Below are 27,220 nucleotides of genomic sequence, written 5' to 3' on the forward strand. Positions count from 1 at the left end.
TTCAACACTCGAATGAATTGCCAAAAAAAAAAAATTAAATTATTGTAGATAAATAAGGTGGCAACATTTACATATGTTTCCACGTGTAGAGAATAAAATAAATGAAATCACAAATATACCGGAGATAAAAATATACAATGGCCGAAAAGAAAGAAAAGATTGAATATTTAGTCGCTGATACTACAGCTTTTATTAATGCAGTTCAGCTAAATGTAAGTGTAATTTGGCTATTGTGTACTAATTTAAACGTTTGAATATTTCTACAGGATTATGCTAAAAACGTTTTAACCGTCCCAGATGTTATTAAAGAGGTGCGTAATAAACGTCAAATCCGTCGGCTTTGTGTGTTACCGTTTGATTTGCAAGTACGAGAACCTCGTACTGATAGTATAAAACATTGTGTTGATTTTGCAAAAAAGACTGGTGACTATGCCAGCCTATCTGGTATCGACATTAAGGTTATTTCGTTAACATATGAACTAGAAGTTGATAATGTTGGCTCTGCACATTTGCGTACGGAACCTGTTATATCAAAAACAATAGCATCTAAGGAAAAGCCTGAAGAGTTCCAAGAGAATTCTAATCTAGCAGGTTGGTATAATCCGGAAGGTGAAGAGGAATCTAGTAGTGACGATGATGATGAAGATGAATATTCTCAAACTGTTAATCATGTCAACGACAAAGATGCCGTCAAAAGTTTGATAGAAGATCAAATAAATGGTGTAAACGGCAACCAAGGTCTTAATGATGAAATAACACAAGAAGAACTTGATAAATTCTTTGAAAAGTTAAACTGTAATGTTGATGATAATAATGAAGTTTGCGATTTACTTGTACCAAAAAGCAAGGATCCACTAGATCAACAAATTCTTAGGGACGGTGAATCTAAATCAATTGATGAAAATGACGACACACCAAATCAACACGCTGAACAGAAAACAGATGAGTGTGATAGCATTGAAGGTGGTTGGATTACACCATCTAATATTAAAAAGGTGAAAAAAAGCTTAGAAGGTAAAGTGGAATCTGATGTTGTTCCTGTAGTCGCATGTATGTCAACAGATTATGCACTTCAGAATGTTTTAAAACAAATGAATTTGCAAATTTGTGCGCTTGATGGTCGTGTAATTAAACACTTACGCACCTATATATTACGATGTTATGCCTGTTTTAAAACAACAAGTATAATGACAAAAGTTTTTTGTCCAAACTGTGGCAATAAAACCTTAAAACGAGTTGCTGTTAGTCTGGATGAGAACGGGAAGCAAGTAGTACGTAGTTTCGATTTCAGTAGATTATTTTTAAACTCTATATGGGGTATTCCATACCAAATCGACCACTTTTGAACCCGACCCCTTTAGATTTTGCTGAAACTTAACCATCCTTTTCTACCATTTGAAAAACATTTTTGAGAATTTTTTCTAAATTTTTTGTCCAACTTCAAAAAAAGTTATGAATTTTTCAAAAAAAAGGCTTTTTATTTTCAAATAGCCATAACTTTTGTAGAAATTGACTTTAGGGGACCTTTTTTTAAAAAAATTTTGTTTTTGAATGAACTTTTCGAAAAAATACACGAAAAAAATTTAACACGGATCAATTATATAAAATAATCGGGTTTTTTAAGTAAAATCGTCATTTTTTGGAAGTTCGCCATTTTTTGAAAGTTCGGCATTTTTGTTTTTTTTTGCATCAAAAAAAAAAACTACAATTAATTTGACAACTATCCCTGCTAATCCCGGAGTGGGCCGATTTTTTTCATTTTTGAAAATTTGAAAAACTTAAAAAAAAGGTCCCCAAAAGTGAATTTCTATAAAAGTTATGGCTATTTGAAAATAAAAAAGCCTTTTTTGAAAAATTCATAACTTTTTTGAAGTTGGACAAAAAATTTTGAAAAAACTCTCAAAAATGTTTTTCAAAGGGTAGAAAAGAATGGATAAGTTTCAGCAAAATCTAAAGGGGTCGGGTTCAAAAGTGGTCGATTTGGTATGGAATACCCCATATATTAAACATTTTTATGATAAAAATATTGTTTTTTCCATTTTCTAGATTCACATAAATACACGCCGTCCCCTAACCTCTAAATATAAGAACCAAAGCTTACCAAGATTCCAAGGAGGAAAACATTCTCGTAACCCAATACTATTTGAAGACCAGCCTATACCGAGACAGATGCCGTCACGTGTAGCTAAGACCAAGACCAATGCTTTAGACGAAGATTACATTGCCGGATTTTCGCCTTTCGTCATGCGTGACGTAGATTCAAAATCTGCTATGCTGCGTTCTAAAGGCAACCTTAAGGAATGGGCTAGGAATAACACATTTGAAGAAGATCGGCGAAGAAAACATTACAATAGAGTTTATAAATAGATTTCATAGTTAAAATATTCTTATTTTTTTATTTTGCTTGGTAACGGGTTATCACTCTACAATTTTAAACACATATCACAATCGTGATACTCTGGTAAGTTAAGTTGAAACTTTTCCTGGAGCGCGGGTGGTACAAAACGTCCACCTAAATAATGGTATTTCCCTTTAAACATTTTAGCGCATAGTTTAGGAGCCGTTAGGGATATTAGCATATCCGGTTCGAAATCATTTTCTGTTATTTTTCCTTTTTCTACATCCCATCCGCTTGGTATATCAATGCTATTCAAAACAACTTATTAGTTGAGGTCATCAAATAAATGTTTCCGTAACATACCTTGCTATAGGAATTTTCGTATTTAGGAGGATCTCTGTAATAGGAACGAATGTTTCTCGCACGGGTGGTTTGAAACTGAAGCCAAATAGTGCATCAACAATTAAATCGTAGCATTCATTTGTACTTTCAAGAGTGGGACTTGAACGTAGAAATGATATTCCATTGCTCTTGCATTGGTGGCTTAGATTTTCATACAGTTGTTTTGCAGTGGGTTTTGGATAATAAATTGTTGGTTCGTATTTCATGAAAGATAAATGTCGGGCACAAACTAATCCATCTCCACCATTGTTTCCAGGTCCACAACACACTAACACTCGCTTGAAGGAATCAGCAGGGTAACATTTGGCTATAGCATGGGCACAACTCAATCCAGCCAATTCCATAAGTTGATCTACACTAAATTTGTATTCGTTGAATAGTTCCTCATCAATTTTAACTGCTTCAGTTTGTGTTAAGAATTTCATATTTGGAGAGTATTTGCCGAAGAAAATCCTATATGAATGAATGTGAATACTAAGGATCTGGATACGATCTCTGCATGCAGGATCAATATATTTATTACCGGGTTGTGTAATGAAGTTGCGATAACTTTAACCAATTTCCAGAACTCAGAACTAGACTACAAAAAGAGTGTTTATATAGATGTAAAAACTTAAGTACCATTGTTAACGAGATAGAAAATTTTCGGAAATTAATTCGTAATTACTTATTATTATTTATCTCACCCGGTCAAAAAAAACGTTTGTAACTTTGTATATAATATATAGACGGACTCCTGTCAAAACAAAATAAGACCCTTTCAGGGTTGAACCAAATAGTAACCTAGTAAAGTAGTTGTTCAAGGTTAAATTTGGCTTAACTTGGGACAATTTATATGAAAAATTGAGTGGTCTTTTTTAAAACCACTTCTATTAGGTGCAAGTATAATATAATGATATGCTACACTTTTCTCATCTACTCCTATTTGAAATCATTGCAGCACACCAAATCTCAAATATTTGAACACTGGTTGTGTTTTTTTTTTTCAAAATGGCGTAAATTGATAAAACGCAAGAATTCGGAAAAGACAAAAAAGTTGCATCGATTTACATTCAATCTTAGTTATAGTTTTTAATTGTGGCTTGAATTCTGTTAGTAAAAAAATTGTTTTGAAATTTAAGAATAGAGAAATGCGAATAATAAGAGAAATTTAAATCAAGTATATTACACTTCGGGTAGCTGCGTAAGCACTAAATGCTGTTAAATGATACGATTATTGGGAGAAAAGTTTGAGATCTCTCAGTGGATTATGAATCAAGCTTCCAACACATCTGGAACGACTAATACCACCATCACATTACTTGATACCAGTAGTGCCTCATTTTCAATGGGCGGCCGTAGCTCGATTCATAGTAAGGGGAGTATAGGTAGCAGTAATCAAGCTGACCCATCCATCTCCTCTACGCCAACAACAACCCCCGCTCCCCAAATGTCAAATAAAGTATTTAACTACAAAGATAACACAGATACTGATTTCGGAAATTCCTTAAAATGTGAGGATATATGTTTAAGTGTATGTCGACATCTAAAGATTTTACCCCCGACTCGATTATTATTTGGGCTACGTGTTATGGACTCTGAAAGTGAATGGGCTGCCCCGGGTAAAGAATTGAAACCTGGGGTCCGATACTGTTTCCGCATGAGAATTAAAGTCCCAAATATGGATACACAATTAAAAAACCTGGATAAACAAGCGTATGAATATTTGTATTGGCAGATTCGTTACGATATATTAAACGAAAAAATTCCGGAAATAAGGAATCCAGAAAAAAAAGATAATGTTATGGGTTTTGCTGTCATGCACATGTGTATCGATTTACAAGCAAAAAGTTCTGAAGCCGAAAGAAAGGAAGGGTATAATCGTGAAATAATTGGGAATATAGAAAATAAATACAAAGAATATCTACCCCAAACGCTTTTAAGAGAGCACAGATATTTTGTAAAATCCAAAATATGTGCAAAATTCAAAGATGTACGAGAAAAAGACATTTTGTTCACAGAATTTAAATTCTACTATATCGCCGATGTTTGTAAGCTGGCACCAAATTATTTAATGGAAGTTTATTTTGTCACAGTAGATTATATCCCAAATGTTGATTTGATTTCCGTACATTCACCTGCAATTTGTAATGATGGCAATGTGGATAACAAAACAAGAGTATATGTTAAACTAGACACCCATGATAACCCAGAACCAGGTCTGAAGATTTCGCTGAAACAAGAAAAAGTAAGTGTATAGTGCTCTCATATATGTATATAGCATATTATTTCACATTTCTGTAATATATTATGATATATGAAAAATATTTTTTTACTTATTAATCCATTCCTTATCTTTATCATGTACAGTGGACGCTATTAGCAAAGATTGAGGATATTTTTGCGATATATATCGAGGATAATGTGTGTGCGTGTTTGGAGATAACAGGGCTACCACAAAGTTATTGCATGAGATTTAAATCAAAAGTCGAGTTAGAATCATTTATCACATACATAGGAGGGTACTTGAGGTATGTTGATTCGATAATGAGAGATTGTAAATTTTTCCAAAATACATTTGCTAGTTTATAATTTATTTCGTTAATATAATATTATTTTTAATACTTTCATCTTAAGGCTAACCTCTAAGTGGTTAAAGGATTTGTGTAGCGATTATACAACACCATCATTGAATGAATTGATCGACTTAAAATGCCATGGGCCAATAGGGTATGTTATTTGTTCGCATATACATTTATTTGCCATGAATAATGTAAATAATTGTATTTGAATATCACAGTGGAGCATTTTCCTTTGCTAAATTGAGAGAGAAATCAAAAAAAGGCTCAACCTGCCTTATAAGGCAATGTGAGAGAGAATACGACGTGTATTATATCGATATAAATACCCAGACGTTAGTAAATAGCGTAACTTAAGGAATATGTTATGAATTACTTTTTGTTTTCAGGTCAGCAAGAGGTAGGTTTGGCGAGAACATAATAACTACTAAAATTACACTACAAAACAAAAAATGGTTGTTACACGGAGGTGAGGGCCTGAAGGAATTTGAAACTCTAAAAGATTTGAAGAATTCAATATCCCCACAAATGCCTTGGATTCCGCCATCAGAATATGGTAATACTCGATCCTATTTGCATTTTGATTTTTTCTTAAAACTACATGATTTCCGATTATTTAGATTATGCACCACTTCTTTTAATTTGTTTGCCAAAAAATCTACATCCAAAGAAGACTGACACTGAATTAAGTGAAGCTGAACTTCGAAGAAGACGAGTTCAAATACTTGATCGGAAGCATGACCTCCGATGGTATAAAAGTAAGTTAAGGGTCAATTATTCAAAAACGTCATGAGTAAAATAATGTTAATACATTTAATAAAGATACGCAGTATGTTTGTGATGACGCTAAAATGATGATAATGCAAGGAGACTGGGTCCAGGAAGGTAGTTGTAAAGACGTTAATGTTATGCTCAAGGTGTTTTTTCCAGAAATCAATCTTAAGGTAACAAACTTCTTCAATACAACAATAGATGCATTTTTATATGCGTACCAAATAAATAAATAATGTTAATTTAATGCTTCATTTATAGGATATCACATGTTTAACTAGTATTTGCAGTCAAATTTTTTCGGCACAATTTCTGAAACTCTATGGTTTGACTTTGACCACTCCTTATACTATGGTAATGGAATATGCACCTTATGGAAATTTAGATAAGTTCCTACGCAAACATAAAGATAAAATCTCTTTCCAAATGCTGATATCGATTGTGTTTGATTTGGTCAGAGGAATAGTTTACCTGGTAAAACAAATGAATATTCAATATTTGTCAAAACAATGTTCACCAATATTATTTCTTTATTTCACACACAGAGTGAGAAAGGAATTTATCACGGCTCAATACGATGTTCCAACATGTACGTAACAAAATTTGATCCTAGATCTCATATCATTGAGACAAAAATTGGTGATCCCGGACTTCGTCGTAGTTATTCAAACGAAGAGTAAATTAGTTTCCCTTTATATACACATATACGTTTATCCTTACATAATTTTTATTATTTAGCTTGCCGTGGATACCACAGGAATATTACAATAATCTCAAAGGCGTCCATGGTGATATGTACGTAGACGCATGGGCTTTCGCAACGACTCTATGGGAGATATTTTCTTATGGAAAATCTCCTCTGGAAGAACTGAATTGTACGGGAAACCCAAAGAAGATTGCCGAAAAACTACAAATGAATCGTTCAAAGAGAGATGGTGGCATATTGCCAAAACCAACTGAAAATCTGGACGATTCGATATATTGTATCATGCTCGATGGTTGGCAGTCGGATGCACACAAACGTTTTAATTACATCAAAATCTTTGCAATCATTAATGGTTTCAAAGAAAGGAGAACGGTTAATTACGAGTCAGTTAACATCGATAAATCATATTATGATAGCGACACTTGTTCTGAAAATAATGAAAATAGCGGAGATGATATTTCATTGGACTCCTGTCCAGGACCATCACCCGCACAAAACCAACGATTTTCACATTTTGATATGTCTTTTAATAGCCCATTCGATGACACTACTTTTGTAATACCGTTTTCGGAGGGAAAAGTAATTGTTGATAAACGAATAGGTGACGGTCATTATGGTATTGTGTATTCAGGCATAATATATTACAAAAAACCCGATAAAGCACCGGAGAAAGTGGCAGTTAAAACATTGAAACCCGAGATGGCGACGAATATAAAAGATTTTCTACGCGAAAGTGAAATAATGCGGGTATATAAAACTACAACACCTCTCTTGAAGTATAACATTGATGTAGACATATATAATTACATTTACAGGGTCTAGAGCACGAAAATATTGTAAAAATTAAATATTCAATCGAAAAACCTATCTGCATCATAATGGAATTTGTTTCCGGTGGTTCTTTTAACGTTTACCTCAGATCTCAGCGGCCGAATTTAACTAACAAAAGGCTTCTTCATTTCGCCCATGATATTGCTAAGGTTTCTTATTGAATAATCATTATAATATTACTACTTCTCCATTATTATCTCATTACTATTGCAGGGTATGAATTATTTGGCGGAAAAGAAAATTATCCATAGAGATTTGGCAACACGGAACATATTGATCGAAAAGGACAGAGTGAAAATATCTGATTTCGGTTTGGCGCAATTAGCAAATTCCGAGGGCTATTATTTTGTACAAAACCAAAGGGATATACCCATAAAATGGTATACATATAACATTAGGAAAAATTAAAAACTCAATATACATATATATATTTAATATCTCTCACAGGTATTCACCAGAATCGATAGCGGAAGATAAGTATTCCGTATACTCTGATGTATGGTCTTTTGGCGTGACTATGTTTGAGACTTTTTCTCGAGGAGATATTCCAAATCTCGCTGGCAATCGGGAGCTGAGCCAAATAGAGTTTCTAGAACGGCTTCAGAAGGGAGAAAGGTACATATATACATCGAAACTTACATATTTTACTGGATGAACATGTTACTATTAATCTTTTATTATAGACTCCAAAAACCAGAGTTATGTTCTCAAATTATTTACGACAAATTAATGCTACCGTGTTGGAAAAGGGAACCAAAAAGCCGACCAGATTTTGCCAAAATACTTGACATTATACAGTTAATTGTGGAAGAAGATGGTGAAACCATATGAAATTCGCGATTTTTGGATAATTTATCTGAATATATCAATTCCCAATAGATGCTATTCAGTGAAATTGAGTTGTAATTAAACGTTATTGTAAGGTAAAGTTTACTTTTAAAATATTCACACAAGGGTATCTTTCCGACGCATACGTTCTCAATCGAATATAGTTGAACATCTTTATTTAGTTTATAAATAGTTATCCTTCCTAAGGATTTATATGAAACTTACGAACATTTAGTAATATGTTAATATAAGAGAGCTGCCATATAAAATTTCCGACTATTATTTGCTTGCAGACTTTTCTACATATAAATTTGACCTGTGAAATCTCGAGACCCAAATCCTAAATAAATAATAAGAAAGTTTTGTACATGGCAAAGCCGCATTGTACATAGCATATCTCTTCGTTCCCTTTTATAATATAAATTCTATGCTATCTAAGCTAACTATGTATATATATGTATATGTATTATTATATACATATATGTATTTATATTTATTGTATTGAGCTTTGCATTTTTTAATGTATTATAAAAATATATTTGCAATGTTTTGTCCAAGTTTTCTTTAGATTAGTTCGATTACATTTACCAAACATTTTTACCAGAAAACTGTAACATATTATAAATATATTATAAGAACGCCATATCTAAGCTTTTGTGAATTTTACTTCGAATAAAATTAAAAATATTTGGAATATATTATTCGTATAAATCATTTAGGTATACAAATATATTTTTTAAATAATAAATCAAGAAATATTTAAAAATCGAACGATTTTGAATTTTAGAATGGGTGAACTATGGGTCTGGGGAAATAAAATTTTTGGAAACTTTTAGTTATAATTACCCTTTAAGATGATTATTTGGTATACAGTCGTGTTTTTTTTTTATTTGTACTTTTATTAAAAAGCATCTGATTTGGAAAAAAGCATACCCTCTTTAGTAAATGCGATAAAAAACTTATGATTTCTGTTTATCAATAGTCAGTTTTATTAGCTTTCATTTAGAAAATTATTATTAAATTAAAATATGGTGAACATTTTTACACTATAAAAGGATGGGTAATTAGTAATTCAAACTATATATTTGTGAGGCATTCATTTTATTAGGATGATCCTTCTGCGTTTTTCTTTTTAAGCACTTCCATAACACCGGCGAAGTTTGCAATTTTCTTTTTCGTAGACTTTGGAGTAGAATTTTGATTTCTCACTCTCATTTGTGGTTGGGTAACATCGTCGCTAAAGTCAAAGTCAGTTTTAGCTGCTGGCCTAAAGAAAAATTTCAATATCGTAACATATTGAATTCGAGTGATAACAGTACACTTACTCTTCTTCAGTATTTGCTGATGCTGTGGGTTCAACTTTGGGAGCTACGGTTTCTGTGTTAATTTGTTGCCGTCCAGGAAATTGCCATTGTAGTTCCGGGATTGTTCCCTTTTCTATCATCATGTATAAGTTCTCCAGCTCTTCTGGCCCTGGTATTTCGTACTCTTCCCCATTCGGGTTGTAACTCTCTGGGGGATTAATATCTGCGGCTGTCATTTGTATGAAACCAGTATTGTATACAATAATTGAAGAGTTGAGCTTATATTATTAAAAAATTTAAAATGTTAGTAAACAAACTAGTTCTCATTTAGAAATACAATGTTGCCGAATTTAAATTTCGGATTAAACATATGTGCTTAAATTTATCGATAAGAAATTCCTCAGATGTAAAATGTACTATTTACTCGAATCATGCACCCCAATAGCGAAAAAAACTTAAAAAATTATTCTCTCAAAATCATATACATATGTATATACATTTCTACATTTTTTATAGTAAAATTTAATTAATATATATTTTCGAACTTGAAGGTTGTAATCGTTAGTCATTTTCTATCCATTACTAGAAACTTTCCACCATGCGAATTTACCACATTATACATATTTTATTTCTTATCTTCCCATTATATTACATTAAATAATATCTAGTTTATAAGAAATTTTAAAATTTAATATTGTTTTTGGTTTTATATTAATTGTAATAAACTGTACTGTAAGAAATACTATAAATATATAAAAATACTGAAATTCTTGCAACTCTGTGGTCAGAAACATCTGTTCATCCACTAATTTGAAAATTCTTTATTAAAATACAATTCTTAAGTTTTTTTTATGTAGCGAGTGAAATGTTAATTTTTCTTTGACGCTTGGTTTTGTTGTGTTACAATATAATTTTAATTTATCGAGAGATGGAGGATATAAATTTCTGGATGTTCCTTGGTATTATGACAATTTTTAGATTCGTAAATGGATATGAAAAGGAAATGACAGTATATATAGAAGCTGGCAGAAGAGAATGCTTTTTCCATCCCGTACGAAATGGGGAAACTATCGATATAGAATATCAAGTGATTGATGGTGGGCATGGTGACTTAGATATAAGCTTTTCACTTCTGGATCCCATAGGATTAGTAATAGTAAGCGACTATAAAAAACCGGAAAACATACATCGTCATGAGGCAAATAAAGATGGAGATTATCGCTTTTGTTTTGATAACGCTTTCAGTTCTTATAATCGAAAAACTGTGTTCTTTGAACTTATCATTGAGCAGGAAGGACAGTCAGCTTTTGATAACGATTGGGATAATGCTTCTACTTCTAAAACACCGGAGGAATTATATGATATTCAAGTTCATGAAATCTTAGAATATGTTGGACGCGTTCACATGCAAATAGCAAAAGCTCATCAAATATTAAATATGTTACGATCGACAGAGGCACGAGACCGTAATCTGGCGGAGGCTAATTACTCTAAAGTAAATAAATGGTCACTCTTTCAAATATGTGCTATGATTTCGGTGGGACTTTTACAAGTATTCATGGTTCGAAGCATATTTGATACAAATACGCGAATGAGCAATTTCTGGAAAAAATTGGGAATGTGATTCACATCCTAACATATACGGTATATAAAACGAATGGAATAAAATAATATGGGTGTATGCCTTTACGAGAAAATATTCCGCCATTTAAACCAAAGAAAATATTCCAACTTTTACGGAATAACATATCATACATATGTATGAACAATACTCAATCTAACTTAATAATACTTGGAATGTAAATCTTACTTTAAGGCGATCTAAAAACACAGCAATTCATAAATAATCAACCAACAGTTGGCTTAGTCTGTCGTAGTAAAATTAAGAGTCTTATTGTTAAAAAATTTTCCTGTATAAATAATTGTTGCCATTTTGGTTTTATATAGAATATACTGAACTAATTTTTTATTACTTCAATTATATATTTGTATGTAATATTATTTTTAAACAATGTCAGTAAGTTTGTCCAACTTTGCGCTGTTCTCGGAGCATTTGAAACGATACGCCAGGGTCTTTGTGCGTACTTCGTGGAAAACGTTTTACTTTCTTTGACTTCTGCTTGCCAGTTGCAACACTTACAGGCAAAATGTTTCGTTTTTGGAAGTTTTTAAATCTATCCACCAACAAACTGGACTCTGGTTTTACATTCCTCAGATTGCCAGCAATGTCTTCTGGCATATTGATATCTATATCTGGATCCACATACTTAAGACGTCCTAACCGTTTAGTTTCGAATTTTTTCTTTAATTCAACTTTTTTACGGTGCTTTTTTAAAATCTTTAATGCCTCCTCTTCGGCAATGACTTCGGTTTTAATTGACTTTATCCTATGTAAATAAAGAGAACACATTGTACATTAAATCTTTCCGATGGTGAAATTTGTAGTTGTACCTGTTTAAGTCAGCGATTTGCTTTTTCAGTGCTTTCTTTTCAGCTTGTTTTTTCTGTAATTCTTTTTGTTGCAGTTCTTTCCGCCTTGACTGTTTACTTTTCTTCTTATTTTCAACGGGTGGATTAATAGTTTTATATTCCCCATCTTCTGCGACATCGTTTGTTTCTCCCTCACTTTCATCATCTAAGCCTGAACGCATTTCTTGCAAACGCCGTGTATCACGCTCCTCTGGTGTAACTTTCGAAAACATTTGAGTAGTAACTCGTTTCAAGTGGTTTTCCTCTTTTATGATTTTCTCTTCTCGTTCTACAACTTCTTTAAGCAATGTTTGGTGGTCATCCAATGATGGATTATAACTTAGGCCTGGAGGAGGGGCTGCGAATTTTCTATAAAAAAAAATAATAGTTATAAAATTACTATAGAAGATTTCTATATCTTATAAAACATACAATTAATGAAACCCAAAATGTATTACCTACTTTGCTTTTGTTGTGCGATGACGTATACTATCGTGAACTTTTATTACTGGTTTACCAACATTCTTTGTTACATGCAGTGCCAATTCTTTGCTTATCCATCCTTTTTCATCCTTTAAACCAGGTATTTTATCTCGGAAATCTTCTTCTGCCCATACGTCTTTTGCTGTTTTGGTTAATTGGTCCTCTTTCTTTAGCTTTTTTTCAAGAGTTTCGTAGTATCGTTCCCTATCTTTGTTTGCTTGGAAATGTCGAGGTTTAGTTGGGTTCCGCACCTCTTCTTCGATAATACGTCCACTTTTCTTTTGGCGAACTCGATTCCTGTTATATTAGATTGTTTTATATCATTCTATAAATTTTTCAGATTATAATTTTACCTTTTCACAATCGGATCTTGGACTTTAGATGTGTTGTTTAAGGCTTCCAAGGAACGCAATGGGTTTTTAGCATTTAACTTCCGTTTTTGCTTTTCTGTCAGAATGGCCGGTTTGTGTTTCAGTGGTGTAGCATCAACCGTAAACAACTCATCGTCCTTTTTTTCTGCAAACGATCTACCCCAAAAAAAAAAAAAAAATGTTTATTATTTACGTTATTCTTTGTATTTAAAAATATTTTACCCAACACGTTCCTCTTGCCGTTGGTCCTCTAAAAATTCTTCCACATCTTTAATATCCGTTTTGCGCCATGCTGATTTGGTTTTCTTTGAAATACGTTTTTTCTTAATAGCAGACATATTTCTTCAAGTTTACTTAAACTCAATTTGTTTAAATTTTAATTTCTACCGTGAAAACCTTAAAGAAATACACGTGTGTTTTCGAAAAGTAAATGAAGAAATGTCAGACTAATCAATGACAGTATATTGTTTAATACAGTACGAATAAAAATGAGTAAATTTAAACCGCCAGCTGTTGCACAGATGAGCGAAAATATATATATTAGACGTTCTCTGTTGTTGTCGTTTCGGAACGATGTAGACAAAAGAGAGCTGAGTAATTGTAGAAATTTTGAGATTGAGCCGCATACTTAGATTTAGAGAATATAATACTTTTATATTGGAATGTAAAATTAAAACATAAGAGATGTTATTTCAGCACACACATTGTTCATTTAAAGTATAGTGCCTGAAATAGTCAAACATAACATCCGCGTTACAATTTTTGTCCCATCAATACTGGATGAGGTGAAGTTGTCGTTCATAATTTTGATAGAACGCGAAAACAGAACGTGGCAGACCATCGTTTACGGCCACAGGTGTTTATTGGGGTCGTATTCATAGTGCTGAAGTATTTCAAGATTAAGAAATTATCAAGTAAAAATGCGATTAGCCCAATATATTTGTTTCGTGGCTATTTCCTTAGCCATGGTGCCAGCATGTCTAGGACTTTTGGATGGTATCTACTGCGGCAGGGAAGATTGTTATGATGTCTTGGGTGTAACTCGTCAATCCACCAAATCCGAAATAGGAAAAGCGTATCGATTGTTAGCTCGAAAACACCATCCTGACATGCATCGGGGTGTTGAAGCAAAAGCGGAGGCAGAGATAAAATTCAAGTTGGTTGCCACTGCGTATGAAATCCTGCGAGACGATGATTCACGAAGAGATTATGACTATATGTTAGACCACCCAGAGGAATACTATTCACACTACTATCGCTACTATAGAAGACGTGTTGCGCCAAAAGTCGACGTTCGCATCGTCATTGTTGCAACTCTTACAATAGTTTCCATCATTCAGTACTACTCGGGACTACAGCGTTATGATAGCGCTATAAAATATTTGGCAACTGTGCCAAAATATCGAAATCAGGCAATAGAAATTGCCAAAGACGAGATTGAAAAAATAAGTAATCGTAAGGGTAAGAATCGGATGTCAAAGACAGATCAACGCGAAGAAATTGAACGCATTGTGCGCAAAGTTATAGAGGAAAAAATGGATGTTAGGGGCGGCTATGCCAAACCTTCAATATATGACATACTGTGGGTTCAGTTGTTGATTTGCCCATACACATTGCTTAGTTTCTTAGTTTGGAATGCGAAATGGATTTGGAAATTCACGTTAAGGAAGCAGCCGTACGGACGAGATGAAAAGCTTTATTTGATAAGGCGTTATATGAAAATGGGTGAGAACCAATTTAATGGATTAGAAGATCATCAAATTGAAGAATATTTGCGGTTAGAGTTGTGGGAAAAAGATAAATTTGAAGAATGGCATGAAGAGCAGGAAGAGGAGATGAAAAAGAAATTGGCTGAGAACCCACGATACAAATCTTACCGACGATATATGAAAAACCATGGCCCAGGAAGAATGACATTTGAGGATTAAATGACCAACGTTTCAAAATCAATTCATACAAATGTCGAACATAAGCTCAAAATTTGCATAAAATATTTATTTTATTTCCAAAATAACAGTAAAGTAGTTTTACAATAATTATGGCTAATATATCAACATCTATTTAAGTTGATCAAGTTTTATTGATTCCGTTTTCAAAATGTCTTTCTTTTTGTCATCGAAATATGTTTTAAAAATAAAATAAAATTTACTGCAAACATAACACATTTGAGAGTGCAAATTTCTTATTGCTTTAAAATTGATGCTTAAATAATGATCATCACGATATTTTCCGCAATCTACTAATCAGTGTTCATTGAACTATTGGAGAACCGGTTTATATAAGTGGAATGTAAGCACAATCGCAAGATTATGAAGTTGCTTTAAGTTTGTGGTTTCTTTAGTTATACCCACATGTTCTTATTTGTTTGTAGAATAGTCTTATTGACACAATTGTTTTTATTCATATTTGGCACTTTTATACATATGCATATTTCTGCCTTTGGAAATTCATAAGTAAATTTTAATAAGGCCATTTAAAAGCTGTCGCTTTGCGAACAGTGTTGACAAAGTTTGTTTTCTGTGCCAAATAATTTAAATATTAATACTTATACATACATGTACATGAATGAAGTACTTATTCCGTAGCTTTATGTTGTAAAATTATAATTTTTAAAGAGGTCTATCATTCAATAAATATTAACAATTTATTGTTTATTATAATATTACATCTTTTTATTTCCATATTATTAATACAAATACTAATAAATACATTGATGAAAAGTTATAGCTGTAGAACTTTATCCGCATATCATTCACCACATGTGGTTTCTACAAATGAGGTAATTAGGAATACCACGAAAATATTCACCTAGTCCAGCAGGTGAGCGTCTGGTATGAAGGATCTTTGTGTGCCAATATGAAACATATTTGAAAATTAACTTCCCTTGCGACACCTATGCGGAAGATACATACATATGTTCCCAAGCAGTTAATTAGTTACACATTTGAGCTGTTGAGTGTTCTATTAACGGAAAATGTCTTTACGTTAGTGAATTTTTTATAATTTATTTATGTAATGCTACTAATGACTATGATCGTACTCCCAAAATGTATTCGACATTATTATCATCTTCTAAGTGTTCCTCGTCGATCGCATCTTCCAGTTCCATGGTACAACGGCTTATGTCATCGTCTCCGTTGGTTAAATTTCCACTATCACTTACTAATTCTGTGGTAAAGATGCATTCCTCTAAGGCCACTGTTTTTATTGCAATAATTCCTTGTTGCTGCGTTGTATCCGAATCAGATTTCATACTAACGACAGATTCATTATCATTCATTCGTGTAATTAATGACATGTTTTCACAGCGTGTATGGTTTTCTATGTGAGCTAAGAGGTACACTTTCTTTGTGAAGCCTCTACCACATCGTGTACATTGGAATTTTTTCTCTCCAGTATGTGTTCGCAAATGTACGGTCAGAACATGTGGATATGCAAAGGACTTATTGCAGGTTGTGCAACGATATGGCCTTTCACCTGTATGTGTACGTTCGTGTTTACTTCGCGACCCAAAGTCGGAAAAACGTCTTTCACAAAAAGAGCAAGGATATGGCTTTTGACCCGTATGCACACGCATATGTCGTTTAAGCTCTACATTCGAAACAAATGCCTTGTCGCAAAGTTCACAACCGAATTGCCGGTCGTTGTTATGTCTGCGCATATGAGCGTTTAATGCGTGTTGGTACTTGTAAATGTTTCCACAGATTTCACAAATCTTGATAGAAGCATGAAACGTTTTGCTTTTATGCGATAACTTTTGAGGATAATTGTACTTTGCCTCAGTCGGAGTGGATAATTTTTTATAACTCAATTTCTTTTTAAATGGTAATTTTTTTTCAGCATTAGTTTTTGATTTATTGTAGGATGAAATTATATTATTTTCGCTGTTCGAAAAGTCATCTTCCGTTTGTTTACTTATAAAACCTATACTATCATCCTCGACGCCATCTTCTGAGAATTCTTCTTTTATTTCAGCTTCAAATTTCAATCCATATTCTGTAGTATTGATTTTATTTTGTGTCTCCAAGTTACTTACTTTTTCTATATTAGATTGTTTTTGAATTACTTTAAAATCCTCATTCGCTTCAAGACTTTCTTCCCGAATACAGTTAAAATAATCCGTGCTTTCATCAGACTGTTTTTGCTCATCTTCATCAATATATTCTACTATTCCGAAACCCGAAATGGAATCCAAGTCATCTTCAGATTTTTCTGCTTCGTTTGGATCAATGTCGTCAGATTGTTCTCCATCTACTTCAGCAGTATCGATATATGATTTAATGTCAGAATGGGCTGGTTGTGTTTTCATAGAAGTAGGAAGTTTCATTTTGTCACAATCGACTTCACAATTGACCAAAGAGACATCTCCATTTTCTTCTTGTTGTATGGATCTGAAGAGGGAATTAGTGGTTTCACAATTTTTCCAGAAGCGCCAAGCGACAGAAAGATCATCCAAACAGCGATTACATATTTTGTTTGAAACTTTAATACTTATATTTGACAAATTTAATACTGAACATAATGAAATCTTTTCGGCAATTGATAAACTTGACTCTGGCTCCGACTGAGTAGTACTCTCCTTATCCCCAGAGAAGACAGATATCAATTCACCTCCATCGTCTTGAAGGCAAATAATGCAAGCGAACTTTAAATCGACCACAACTGCCATGGTTATTTATTTACGTTGATTACTATAAAATTTAGTTTATCCTTTTTACATTTACACAATCCTTTATCAAAACAAAACAATAAATTGATCGAAATTTGACAGACCGACAAAACCTGTCATTTTTCATTAACCCGGACGTTACACGATCAAGAAACAATACACTCACACTCTCCATTTTCGAAATTGAACGCCGTCTTGATATAAATTTTTACATGCAAATGGTGAGGCAAGTTGACGGCAATGTTAAAACAGCTGAAACAGTTTTGCAACTATGAATATTTCTTGGATTTATATCAAAACTTGATATCAAAATATAATTATATCCCTTATACAATTGATTTCGCGAAAATTTCAAGAAAAGCTGTTTCCATGAAGACGGCATCTTGAAAGTATTACTGATTATTAAGTTGCTTGCAGCCTACGTCAAGTCTTTAAAAATATGTAATAAAAAAATATTTTACAGTATTATATCAATAAATTTAGATATGCATAAAAATAAATAACTAAGCTCAACCAACTTTAAGCCCGAAAAAGGAAATTGAATGCGACTCAGGTTTTAGTTTCTACGGTAATATTTAAATATCATGATTTTCATTCTAATGAAAGTTTGACTTTTTGAAATGCGTAAAAATGTAAAACTACTGAAGTTTTAAATATTTTTTAAGATATAAAAACGTAGTTGTCAAAGCAGAGAATGTAGATTATAAATAACTTTGTTTATATACATATGTAAATATATTTACATTCTTTGGTCAAAGCAGGAACCTTTTGATATTCATTAACGGCAATAATTATCATGTTAAATGTTATGATTATTATTGCCTACTGTAAGAATTATGCAACTTAAATCGACAATGTTGCATTTTTCATTTGACAAATTATATTAATGATTGTTAGCAGAGAACGGAAATATATTTCTACATTCTCTGTTGGAGACTGAAAATAGTGCAACTGGCAGAGAACGTCAAATCTAGGAATTCTCTGATATAATGGAAAATAAAAAGAATCAAAACAAAATAGGCGCGAAAAAATGTCGAATCCTATAGCATTCATTACCGAAAATTTATGTTTATATTTATTAGAAAAACCAAGCCTAATTCCTAGTGTGAATATCCCAAAGAAAGCGACCAATTTCATACGCACACATAAAGAAAAATTAAAAGTACAAGGCGAATTTAGTTTTCCTTGCCGTTCAGAACTATGGAATAACTGCTGTAAAGAAACAGGACACAAGCTGCGCTCAATTGCATTTGATATGTTTAAAGATGAAGGGGAAGACGTGTCTATTAATGCGCAAGAAAGATTTCTTAAAACGGCCGCTGCCTGGACATTTCCAGTGGAACGGATAAAAATTGATAATGAACGATGCTTTTTGTACCTGCAGCGACGAGCGGTGATGACAACGTTACTTCAACAGGTTTTGAAAAAAGACAACACAAATACCTTTGGGAAGTTGGAAAAAGACCCTAAACAAAGGGTATATTTTAGTCGTATAAACCAAGCCGGAGAAGAAATCGAAGAACTGTCACTTTATAGGGTTAAACTGTTAGAGGATATCCTCGGTCGGGTTTTTGAATACTCGAAATGGACCATGATAACAGAGGAAGAAGTAATGGAAGTAAAACAAGGAAAAGGACAAGGTGTTTTGCATGTACAAGTAATCAGTGCTGCTGGTAAGCCCTCAATAAATGCAGTTGTTATTCCTTCAAGTATGCTGAGCACTGCCATCATTCGATGTGGCATAGTTATTGACCCAATTACGGGAAAAATAACAAAATTGAAAACCAAAGAGTATCTAAGGTAATTTATTGTTTTCACACTAAAAAATACCAGGAATAAAAAATGTGTTCGTTAAAGTTGTCGTTCTAATGATATGTGCTTAATGGCAATGCATAAGTATGGCGTGCGAGTAAAAGACGATACAAGGTTTAGCACATTGATGTCTCGTTTAGGTGCAGCAGCGGTTACTGTTGACTTAATGGAAGTACGTTTTTCAAGTCCTGTTCAAATAATTCGTAGCGGCAAAGGAAGTACAAAGGGTAAGGGTGGAAAATATATGAACCAAGGAAATTTATATATTTTATTACGTGCAATAGGTGCTGCGTTTATTTTGTATAACTCTGCGCGTTTAGAGTCATTGCTTCGCCGTTTTGATGAGAAGGTAGAGAATGGTGATTACGAAGATCTGCCGCCCCTAGATAGTATTGACTTCACTTTGCTCGATGAAGAAGTAAGTGTTACTGTTAATGGTGTGTATTTTTATGTTCAATCAATTGGTCCAAGTGGCCGATCGTATTAAATTTTTCTTTTGGATTTTTAAATAGGAAGAATGGCAACTAGTGTTTTGTTATATATTTGCCTTCCCGAACCTTGTTGAAAGTTGTCTGGAACAGATACAAAAAGGAATATGCGCTGTTCATACTATCGTGAGATTCCTTGGCGATTTCGCTGCACTCTTTAGTGTATACTACAGAAGAATTCGAATCTTAACTGTAAGCTTATATTTGGATTACTATATTATTATTACTACTTCTTTTTTTTATTATTATATGTATATAATTTGAATTATTTTTATTTCCATTCAATGTACAGCAAGAAACGCGACAGCACTTAATGCCTTACGTGTATGCACGTATATATCTGGTAAAAGCAGTTCGCGAAATTCTTAATAAAGCATTGGCTCTTCTTGATATCGAGCCCGTTCATTTTATGTGATCGATTTTTTAAATTTTTGTGTAGTTAATTATAATTTTGTGTAAAATTGATATAAATATATATTTAATAACCGCGGTTTTTTACATACCTAATGTTCTAGTACGTATGCAAGAAAAACTATATTCTTAAATATATAAAATACTTATAATTATTTGCGTACAAACACTGTTGGAAGAATACCATAAAATCTGCATGTAAATTCTTATCTCCAAACATATGTAAGTATGTATACTGGTCCAAGTTGCTATATGCAAAGAATTTTACAGGTTTGTCTTATAGCTACAGTTTAGAACTACCAACATATGTATCGCTCTTACATCTGTATAACCTCTTGGCGTTCCTTAGTTTCTGAATATTCCAATACATTAAGGTTTGCTTAGTATGCATAAAAATGTTATAAACATCATTGATTTTGGTATGTCGCTAAGCCTATTAAATCTCATCTCTGCTCCTTTCGTTGATTGAATTCGGATATGAAATTTATGTTATCTTTATTACCATGAAATAATTGTTCCATAAAATGGGTACTACCAATGGAATTCGCTTTCGTTCCTAAACACATGTTATATTGTGAAGCATCGAGCTTAATATCACAACTAATATCGTGGAATATATGTACCAATGTCGGATCGGGGGCGCGGAATATACTAAGATGCCTCATTTTGCGTGCGGCATCATTGTACTGGGCTGGCACTTCGGCAGTATTAACCAGAAAATCGTTTCGCCGGTTACCAACCTTAACGATTTTATCTAAGAATTTTACATCTTCTAATCCCCATCCTGTTATATCCTTATCAAAACCGTTTATATCATCATCAAGTATATCTGATTTGTATATGGCGCATATGCCGTAACCGAATTGTCGGAAGTATCCCGATTCATTGGTAATCTCACCAGCTGATGTATGAGCATATTCAACATTTTCATCTCTCCAACGCCTCTTAGGGTCATATTGGCTGAATACGATCGGTAAATATACATACCGCCCTTGGACTGTGTTGAATCGTATACGATGCAATGTTTCCAATTGAAAAACCATATCAACATCGATGAATAGCATTATGTCATTATCCTGTATATACGATGAACGTGCGGCCGCATCCAATGCCACACCCCGTGAAAATTCTTCGTTCCGTTGAATATAGTTAATGTGTTGGTAAATGTGCCGTTGACGTAATTCCAATAAAAGTTGCAAGTGACCTTGAACGCTTGCAATGTCTCCGAATATAACCACTAGTAAATCACAATTTTTATCCTGTTTTATCGCTACACGTTCGTAGGTATCTAAGAATCGCTGGAATGTGGCAAAACGTCCAGCTATTGGCAGTACAAAGACGATTTTCGAGGTATCGGTAGCGGTGCCAGCTGGCAAACCAGGAAGGGTAAAGTGTTTCGATATTCTTTTCATGCCGGAGCTCAGCATGTTTTTCAAATAGCCTAAAGATGAAATTAATATAAAAATGTTTACAGGTTCATTATGTAAATGCATATACATACTCACTTTTTTGAACTGTAACATTGTAAAAGTCCTCGTTGAATTCCTTTACAAATGTACCGGTGAATGCGCGCTGTACGTATAAATGACGACGCACTGGTACAGTCATTTTTTTGCCACGGTATCGCTTATAGATCAGTAAGAGGTCCAATATTAAATCTTGACCATGCAATGGATTTACCCTATTATAGCCGTAAAGCAGTTCACGAAACTCTATAACTCGTCCCCTTTGTCGGGAATAATTGTTTATGTTCTCCATTACTTCTGTGATGACGTCTTCGAGTCCCTCCCGGAGTGCTGAGTCGATTTTGTGTTTGGGATTCGCATTTTCACTAGAATAGAGGCTTCTTGCAATAAAAGACCATTCGAGTAGGTCCGATGTCGATGAGGGTGTGAATTTCTTCAAATCCGGAGTAATGCCTAAATATTTGTATATATTTACATATGTAGCTAACTGTTACGGAAATCAAAAATGTTTCATTTACCTAGAATGTTGTGATCTTCATAATGTTGATCGCTATTTGTCTCTTCAGGTATTAATTCGATACCGGGTACCAAATACTTGCTGTCACTGGGTATCTCCAAAAAACCCGCCATCCGCTTAATATCCCGATGCAGTTCGAGAGATTCCTGACGGATTTCCTCTGCCTTAAGACCCTTTAATCATAGAGTGTAGTTTGTTATACTTATATAAGTGCACAAGCAAGAATATAATAGAGAACGAACCTGCACGAATGAATGGAGTCGATACATTAACGGAGCCTGTTTGATCGGATGGAGAGAGATAGCATTGTGGATTTCTTTACGCTTCAGTTTACCAGTGAATGCATACGGTCCGCTTGAATTGTGTCTCATGATGTATTGCATCTAAGAGAAATATCAGTAAATGTAAGTGGAAAGACAACGGGTCTACCGGAATACCTAATAAATACCTCGTAATTCCAGGTGCATGGGATGCCAGCAAATTTTTGTACACAACGTCCGACTTCTACATCTTCATGTGTACTGTAGAGGTTCTTCAAGCAAGTTGGTATATGTGGAGCAACTACATACATATAATATTAATTTCATGCTTCATTGAAAAGGTTCGTAATATTTTTTTACTCAAATTATAACTTACCTCTGCGTAGGGTTTCGCTACTAAGTATTACACCCGGACCACCCATACAAAAATTTTCATCAAACTCCAACGATAACAAGCCAAATTCCTCACTATTGCCCTTGCCGGCTTGACCTTTCCAAAAAAGAATATTTGTATAAATTATCGGGTTCGCGCGACGTGTGCCATACTATTACCTATAAACTGTGGCTTAGAACTGTCGATCGAGCGAAGAAAGCGTTCGAGTTTTTCCGGTTCAATGTATACATCGTCATCGGCTCGTATGAACCATTCAAACTTGTCAATATAGTGTTCATACATGTAATAGAGCATCATGAATGATTTCTTCTGCGGTGGATAGCGATCGTCTACGTTCTTCAAACCTATTACCGGCAACTCGTTGGAGTGAGAACCTTCTGAACTAAAGAAGGCTATTCTACCAGGCACCTCCTTCCCCCATGTATCATAAACGGCACGCGCACGTCCCTCGATAAAATTCTGCGCTGTCATTACGCCGACGAATACCAGATTCTTCTGCGAGGTTTTAATTGTTTCTTCTTCAGGATTCATACCGATGATTTCGAATGGGCTTTGTTGTCCGCTTGGCTTCATGCTGCACCGTTTAACGATCTCTAGCGCGCGATAGTTTTTGAGAACCGTGCCAATGCATAGTCCCAACGCGATGCCAAAAAAGGCGAATATCAACGTTTTACGTTTGGTAACGGAATTCTGCATCAACATTTTTGATGATATTTGGACTATCGTTGCACTATGTCATTGAAACTGAAAAAGCAAGGAAGTAAGAATGCTCGTATTGATGGTTCAATCATGATGGACGCATAAAAATAAGATTAGAATATTGGTTGGTCGCAATTGGTATTACTTCAAATATAAAGTCCTGAATCCAGATTCTATCCCAATAACTTTAATGATGTATCCGATAGCGTATTTTAAATTAATTTAAAATTAGCGAATATATTTCATGACGAATGAGGTTATGTATATGTAAATAAAGCGCATGAAAGAGTTCCAGCCATTTGTTTACTGGTAATACTTCTGTTTAATAACTGAGACGAAAATGCCCATGGCTCAGAAATATTGGGCTAAATAAACAATGAAGTTGAGCTTACAGTGTCATTTAGAAGGTAAGATAGATAGATAGACATTTGATACTGTGGTATTGCACTGCGACCTAGGGTTAGCAGGTTACGACACATGGAAATCTACAAGTAATTGTTTTTGCTTCTTAAATAGTAAATTGTTTTACATCAGCGTAGGGAGAACATGTTTCCTAAATACAATAATTTTAAATTTTACCTTTTGCCAGGAAGTAGTACTCTCGGCTGGAATAACAATTGAAAGAGACGTTCAGTTATTCAAAGGATTTTGTGCATAGGAGGTTTAGCTTTACTAAGTATTTTCTCTATACAAAAACTAACTTGGATGCGGTCGAATTTCTATTGTAACTGTTTCTACAAATGTTCCATGATTCAATATGTGTATGTATCACCGAAAGCATTTGCTCAAGTACCTGGGTAATTAAGTGATATTTAACTCAATTGTGTATTCAGATGTTGCATCTGCACTTTATGTGGATATACAAATGCATTTAGTATATGGATCTGTATAAGTGCTTGTAGGCAAGGAAATGAATGAGGTTAGTATTTCTTAGTGCCTTTAATGTTAATATTTCAACATGAATATCTTCCATAGGGTTCAAAGCTAAACCTTCTACACCCGGCGTATGTTAAAATATAAATTTTTTAGGTGTGTACCTCAACTCGGCCACATTGGAATATGATAGTGTCATGCCAATGAGTACTTTTTTTTTAGCAATTAATATATCTTCATGAAACGGGATTCCTGTATACTCGAAGCCTTTTAATTAAGAATTATTTAATTAAGAATTGAGTATTTCAGAGAATCAATTAGACAAACCACTAAGAGAGAGAAACTTTAACAAAAATTTTTGCCCTTCCCAAAAATTAGCAATTATAAAATAAGCCATGTAGGCCCGAACTGGTATAATTCCCAGCAGTAAAAATATTATTTGAAATTAGTTAAACACACATGGATATACGGATGCACATATATATGTATGTACTATATATGTATTCGTGTTTGAGTTTATTTGAGCAATCTGACGTCTTGCACATTTTTTAAACAATAGAGATTCTCAGAAAATAATTCAAATACACGTTATATACAACTTTATACATACATATGTATGTTTATGTAAGCTCTTATATATATTCTCGCAAACAAAGTTGGTTTATTCTTTAACATGTTGAAATGTCCATTCTACTACAGACTATATGATTATTTGAAATTTTGGCTAATACAATAAATATGGTATACATACATATACCCTCAATTTGGTCAAAGCCAAGGCAAGGATGAGTTGGGAAAATTTTGATCCTAGCACCATTTTGGATTTGTTCCTACAACTTTGAAACAACATTTGTCGCCCTTGTCTTTTCGGAGCGGTTGATTGTTTTAATTAGATTAGACTGACTTGAGTAGTGAATATTGCCGGTGCAGTGATTGCTGTTAGGTGTTGAATTTTTACGCACTCATATATTTTGATTACCTTAGTTTCCCCCAATTCCAAGAAAAAAAACAGTTTTATTAAACTAATTTGATTTCTATAGCGCAGAGCTTGCATTTTGAAGCATATTAATGCAAACTATCATATTTTTTACTGTGTACATATGTACATACATAGATATACATATGTATACGTCACTGAGGCTACTGGAATTAATTGGCGCGTGGCACTCGGTAATGCACCCATTTTAGTCGCTGCTCGTGTTTACCTACGGATATAAAGGGGTTCTGATTTTGGGTCGGTATGTGTTGAAATTGCAAAAGCAATTTGTCTGAATTTGTTTTATTTGAATGCAAATGTGTGCCAAAGTCCAGACCTTTTTAAGGAGGAAATCAATATTACGTTATTCGCGATATAGGGGAAAATGAGGAGAAATACCACACTTAAGACTATTTTTTGACTAAAACCCAGGGCAATGCTGGGGGCCAATTAAAGATCTCTTTTCATATATAATTGATATATTTAAAGCGTATTTTGCCATCGCCGTTTATTCTGATCAATTTGGGTTTTATGTACATATGTACATATGTTAGTGTGTATATCACTTGAAAATTATATTTTATTACAACACTGTGGTGTTAATATTGTAACTGCCGAAATCAAATCAAATCCTTTCAAGCTGATGGAGCTTTTCGCAGGAATAATTCGATTATTTTTTTTTCAGCAAAAATGTGAATCAAACTGCAATTAGCACTGCTCTATGAAGTATAATTGCACACATGTATTTACATGTACATGTTATATTTATACTCGTATTGTATATGTGTGTGTGATAATTGATTCTCCTTTTAGGTTACAATTTATTGTTGATTTTGCTCTTCGCCGACTTTGCTTTCGACGGTGTTATGGTGTTTGGCAATGTTTGCGTTTATTTCTAATATAATTTAAATTATTTAAATATTTGCAAAAATCCTTCAATTACACGCATTTTCATTTATTTGTTATGTCCAAAACGACAATTTACGAAGCTGTTTGCACTTGAACCTTTCACATTTCTATTTAGCGATCTTGCGTTTCTTTCATGACATTCTCATCGTTTGGTGTGGAATGGTTTAAAAGGGAGTATATTTTTCTTTTATTAAGTCGGTATTCAGTGCATAATAAATTTATATTATTTATTGATTAATAAATCTGACAGACATAAGCATAACGCTATAATCAACTGATCGGTTGAGATTCGCCGTCTTGCACTTCGTCAAGTACAAAAACAAATACTATATTATTATTCCAACTACATACAAGTGAGATACAATAAACACAATTGCGAACATGTATTTCTACCATGCACGTACATACATACAATTACTAAATGTGTATGTGTATTCTTTAGCACCACTCACCGAGGAACCGAAACGTTAAAAGTCGCTGAAAATCGTCGGCACACTAAAATGTTGAGGCGATTGCAGGCGCAAGCAGTCCATTACTAAAAAGATACGCAACTAGGCAGAGTATCGCTCAGTAGGAACTGGCGGAATCTCACGCCACTCAAATATAAACATTAATTTAAGATACTTACTGTAAGCCTGAAGACACGGCGCAAACAAGAGATACTCTTTTAGTGTCTCTGAGAATA

The 27,220-nt window shown here is 33.7% G+C and overlaps 10 protein-coding genes across 15 annotated transcripts; 5 read left to right on the plus strand and 5 right to left on the minus strand.

The window, feature by feature from the left end:
- Window positions 1–93: 93 nt before the first annotated feature.
- LOC120773542 (RNA-binding protein NOB1) lies at window positions 94–2,384 on the plus strand. The gene is made up of 3 exons (XM_040102499.1): window positions 94–212; window positions 267–1,271; window positions 2,047–2,384. The coding sequence occupies exons 1-3, from the start codon at window positions 138–140 to the stop codon at window positions 2,365–2,367; spliced, it is 1,401 nt and encodes a 466-aa protein (XP_039958433.1). The 5' UTR covers window positions 94–137; the 3' UTR covers window positions 2,368–2,384.
- Window positions 2,365–3,527, minus strand: LOC120773543 (NAD(P)H-hydrate epimerase). 4 transcript variants are annotated; one of them, XM_040102502.1, is made up of 4 exons: window positions 3,427–3,527; window positions 3,264–3,320; window positions 2,702–3,193; window positions 2,365–2,646 (listed from the first exon to the last, which is right to left on the minus strand). In XM_040102502.1, the coding sequence occupies exons 3-4, from the start codon at window positions 3,163–3,165 to the stop codon at window positions 2,424–2,426; spliced, it is 687 nt and encodes a 228-aa protein (XP_039958436.1). In that variant the 5' UTR covers window positions 3,166–3,193; window positions 3,264–3,320; window positions 3,427–3,527; the 3' UTR covers window positions 2,365–2,423. The 4 variants fall into 4 exon arrangements, with proteins under 4 accessions (XP_039958436.1, XP_039958437.1, XP_039958435.1 ...); XM_040102503.1 differs by lacking the exon at window positions 3,427–3,527 and adding an exon at window positions 3,408–3,426; XM_040102501.1 differs by having other exon boundaries at window positions 2,702–3,320; window positions 3,427–3,526.
- Window positions 3,528–3,719: 192 nt separating this feature from the next.
- On the plus strand, window positions 3,720–9,086 carry LOC120773541 (tyrosine-protein kinase hopscotch). 2 transcript variants are annotated; one of them, XR_005705174.1, is made up of 15 exons: window positions 3,720–4,967; window positions 5,090–5,250; window positions 5,357–5,449; window positions 5,520–5,633; window positions 5,688–5,854; window positions 5,919–6,056; window positions 6,121–6,242; window positions 6,331–6,543; window positions 6,615–6,745; window positions 6,808–7,522; window positions 7,591–7,755; window positions 7,820–7,986; window positions 8,054–8,221; window positions 8,290–8,529; window positions 8,728–8,772. XR_005705174.1 is itself a non-coding variant. In XM_040102498.1 (14 exons), exons 1-14 carry the CDS (start codon window positions 3,945–3,947, stop codon window positions 8,435–8,437), a joined length of 3,525 nt encoding a protein of 1,174 aa, XP_039958432.1. In that variant the 5' UTR covers window positions 3,720–3,944; the 3' UTR covers window positions 8,438–9,086. The 2 variants fall into 2 exon arrangements, 1 of the variants encoding a protein (XP_039958432.1); XM_040102498.1 differs by having other exon boundaries at window positions 8,290–9,086.
- A 313-nt stretch (window positions 9,087–9,399) lies between these two features.
- LOC120774897 lies at window positions 9,400–10,076 on the minus strand. The gene is made up of 2 exons (XM_040104765.1): window positions 9,760–10,076; window positions 9,400–9,701 (listed from the first exon to the last, which is right to left on the minus strand). The coding sequence occupies exons 1-2, from the start codon at window positions 9,972–9,974 to the stop codon at window positions 9,539–9,541; spliced, it is 378 nt and encodes a 125-aa protein (XP_039960699.1). The 5' UTR covers window positions 9,975–10,076; the 3' UTR covers window positions 9,400–9,538.
- Window positions 10,077–10,561: 485 nt separating this feature from the next.
- LOC120775104 (transmembrane emp24 domain-containing protein 1) lies at window positions 10,562–11,661 on the plus strand. Its single transcript, XM_040105116.1, has one exon. The coding sequence runs from the start codon at window positions 10,667–10,669 to the stop codon at window positions 11,360–11,362; it is 696 nt and encodes a 231-aa protein (XP_039961050.1). The 5' UTR covers window positions 10,562–10,666; the 3' UTR covers window positions 11,363–11,661.
- Window positions 11,662–11,677: 16 nt separating this feature from the next.
- Window positions 11,678–13,496, minus strand: LOC120775102 (ribosome biogenesis protein NOP53). The gene is made up of 5 exons (XM_040105115.1): window positions 13,284–13,496; window positions 13,044–13,217; window positions 12,670–12,987; window positions 12,190–12,576; window positions 11,678–12,125 (listed from the first exon to the last, which is right to left on the minus strand). The coding sequence occupies exons 1-5, from the start codon at window positions 13,397–13,399 to the stop codon at window positions 11,753–11,755; spliced, it is 1,368 nt and encodes a 455-aa protein (XP_039961049.1). The 5' UTR covers window positions 13,400–13,496; the 3' UTR covers window positions 11,678–11,752.
- Window positions 13,497–13,632: 136 nt separating this feature from the next.
- Window positions 13,633–15,223, plus strand: LOC120774404 (dnaJ homolog subfamily C member 25 homolog). Its single transcript, XM_040104026.1, has one exon. It carries the CDS (start codon window positions 13,982–13,984, stop codon window positions 14,987–14,989), a length of 1,008 nt encoding a protein of 335 aa, XP_039959960.1. The 5' UTR covers window positions 13,633–13,981; the 3' UTR covers window positions 14,990–15,223.
- A 477-nt stretch (window positions 15,224–15,700) lies between these two features.
- Window positions 15,701–17,818, minus strand: LOC120774403 (zinc finger protein 577). The gene is made up of 2 exons (XM_040104024.1): window positions 16,102–17,818; window positions 15,701–16,022 (listed from the first exon to the last, which is right to left on the minus strand). The coding sequence occupies exons 1-2, from the start codon at window positions 17,728–17,730 to the stop codon at window positions 15,990–15,992; spliced, it is 1,662 nt and encodes a 553-aa protein (XP_039959958.1). The 5' UTR covers window positions 17,731–17,818; the 3' UTR covers window positions 15,701–15,989.
- Window positions 17,819–18,640: 822 nt separating this feature from the next.
- On the plus strand, window positions 18,641–20,590 carry LOC120774039. Its single transcript, XM_040103339.1, has 5 exons — window positions 18,641–19,530; window positions 19,588–19,769; window positions 19,827–19,960; window positions 20,055–20,222; window positions 20,323–20,590. The coding sequence occupies exons 1-5, from the start codon at window positions 18,761–18,763 to the stop codon at window positions 20,443–20,445; spliced, it is 1,377 nt and encodes a 458-aa protein (XP_039959273.1). The 5' UTR covers window positions 18,641–18,760; the 3' UTR covers window positions 20,446–20,590.
- On the minus strand, window positions 20,491–27,115 carry LOC120774037 (chondroitin sulfate synthase 1). 2 transcript variants are annotated; one of them, XM_040103337.1, is made up of 8 exons: window positions 26,988–27,115; window positions 23,237–23,822; window positions 23,061–23,174; window positions 22,873–22,985; window positions 22,667–22,807; window positions 22,426–22,597; window positions 21,947–22,360; window positions 20,491–21,882 (listed from the first exon to the last, which is right to left on the minus strand). In XM_040103337.1, the coding sequence occupies exons 2-8, from the start codon at window positions 23,778–23,780 to the stop codon at window positions 20,885–20,887; spliced, it is 2,496 nt and encodes an 831-aa protein (XP_039959271.1). In that variant the 5' UTR covers window positions 23,781–23,822; window positions 26,988–27,115; the 3' UTR covers window positions 20,491–20,884. The 2 variants fall into 2 exon arrangements, with proteins under 2 accessions (XP_039959271.1, XP_039959272.1); XM_040103338.1 differs by having other exon boundaries at window positions 26,948–27,115.
- Window positions 27,116–27,220: the final 105 nt, after the last annotated feature.

This window comes from Bactrocera tryoni, chromosome 4 (genome assembly GCF_016617805.1).
Source record: "Bactrocera tryoni isolate S06 chromosome 4, CSIRO_BtryS06_freeze2, whole genome shotgun sequence".
Classification (NCBI taxonomy): Eukaryota; Metazoa; Arthropoda; class Insecta; order Diptera; family Tephritidae; genus Bactrocera; species Bactrocera tryoni.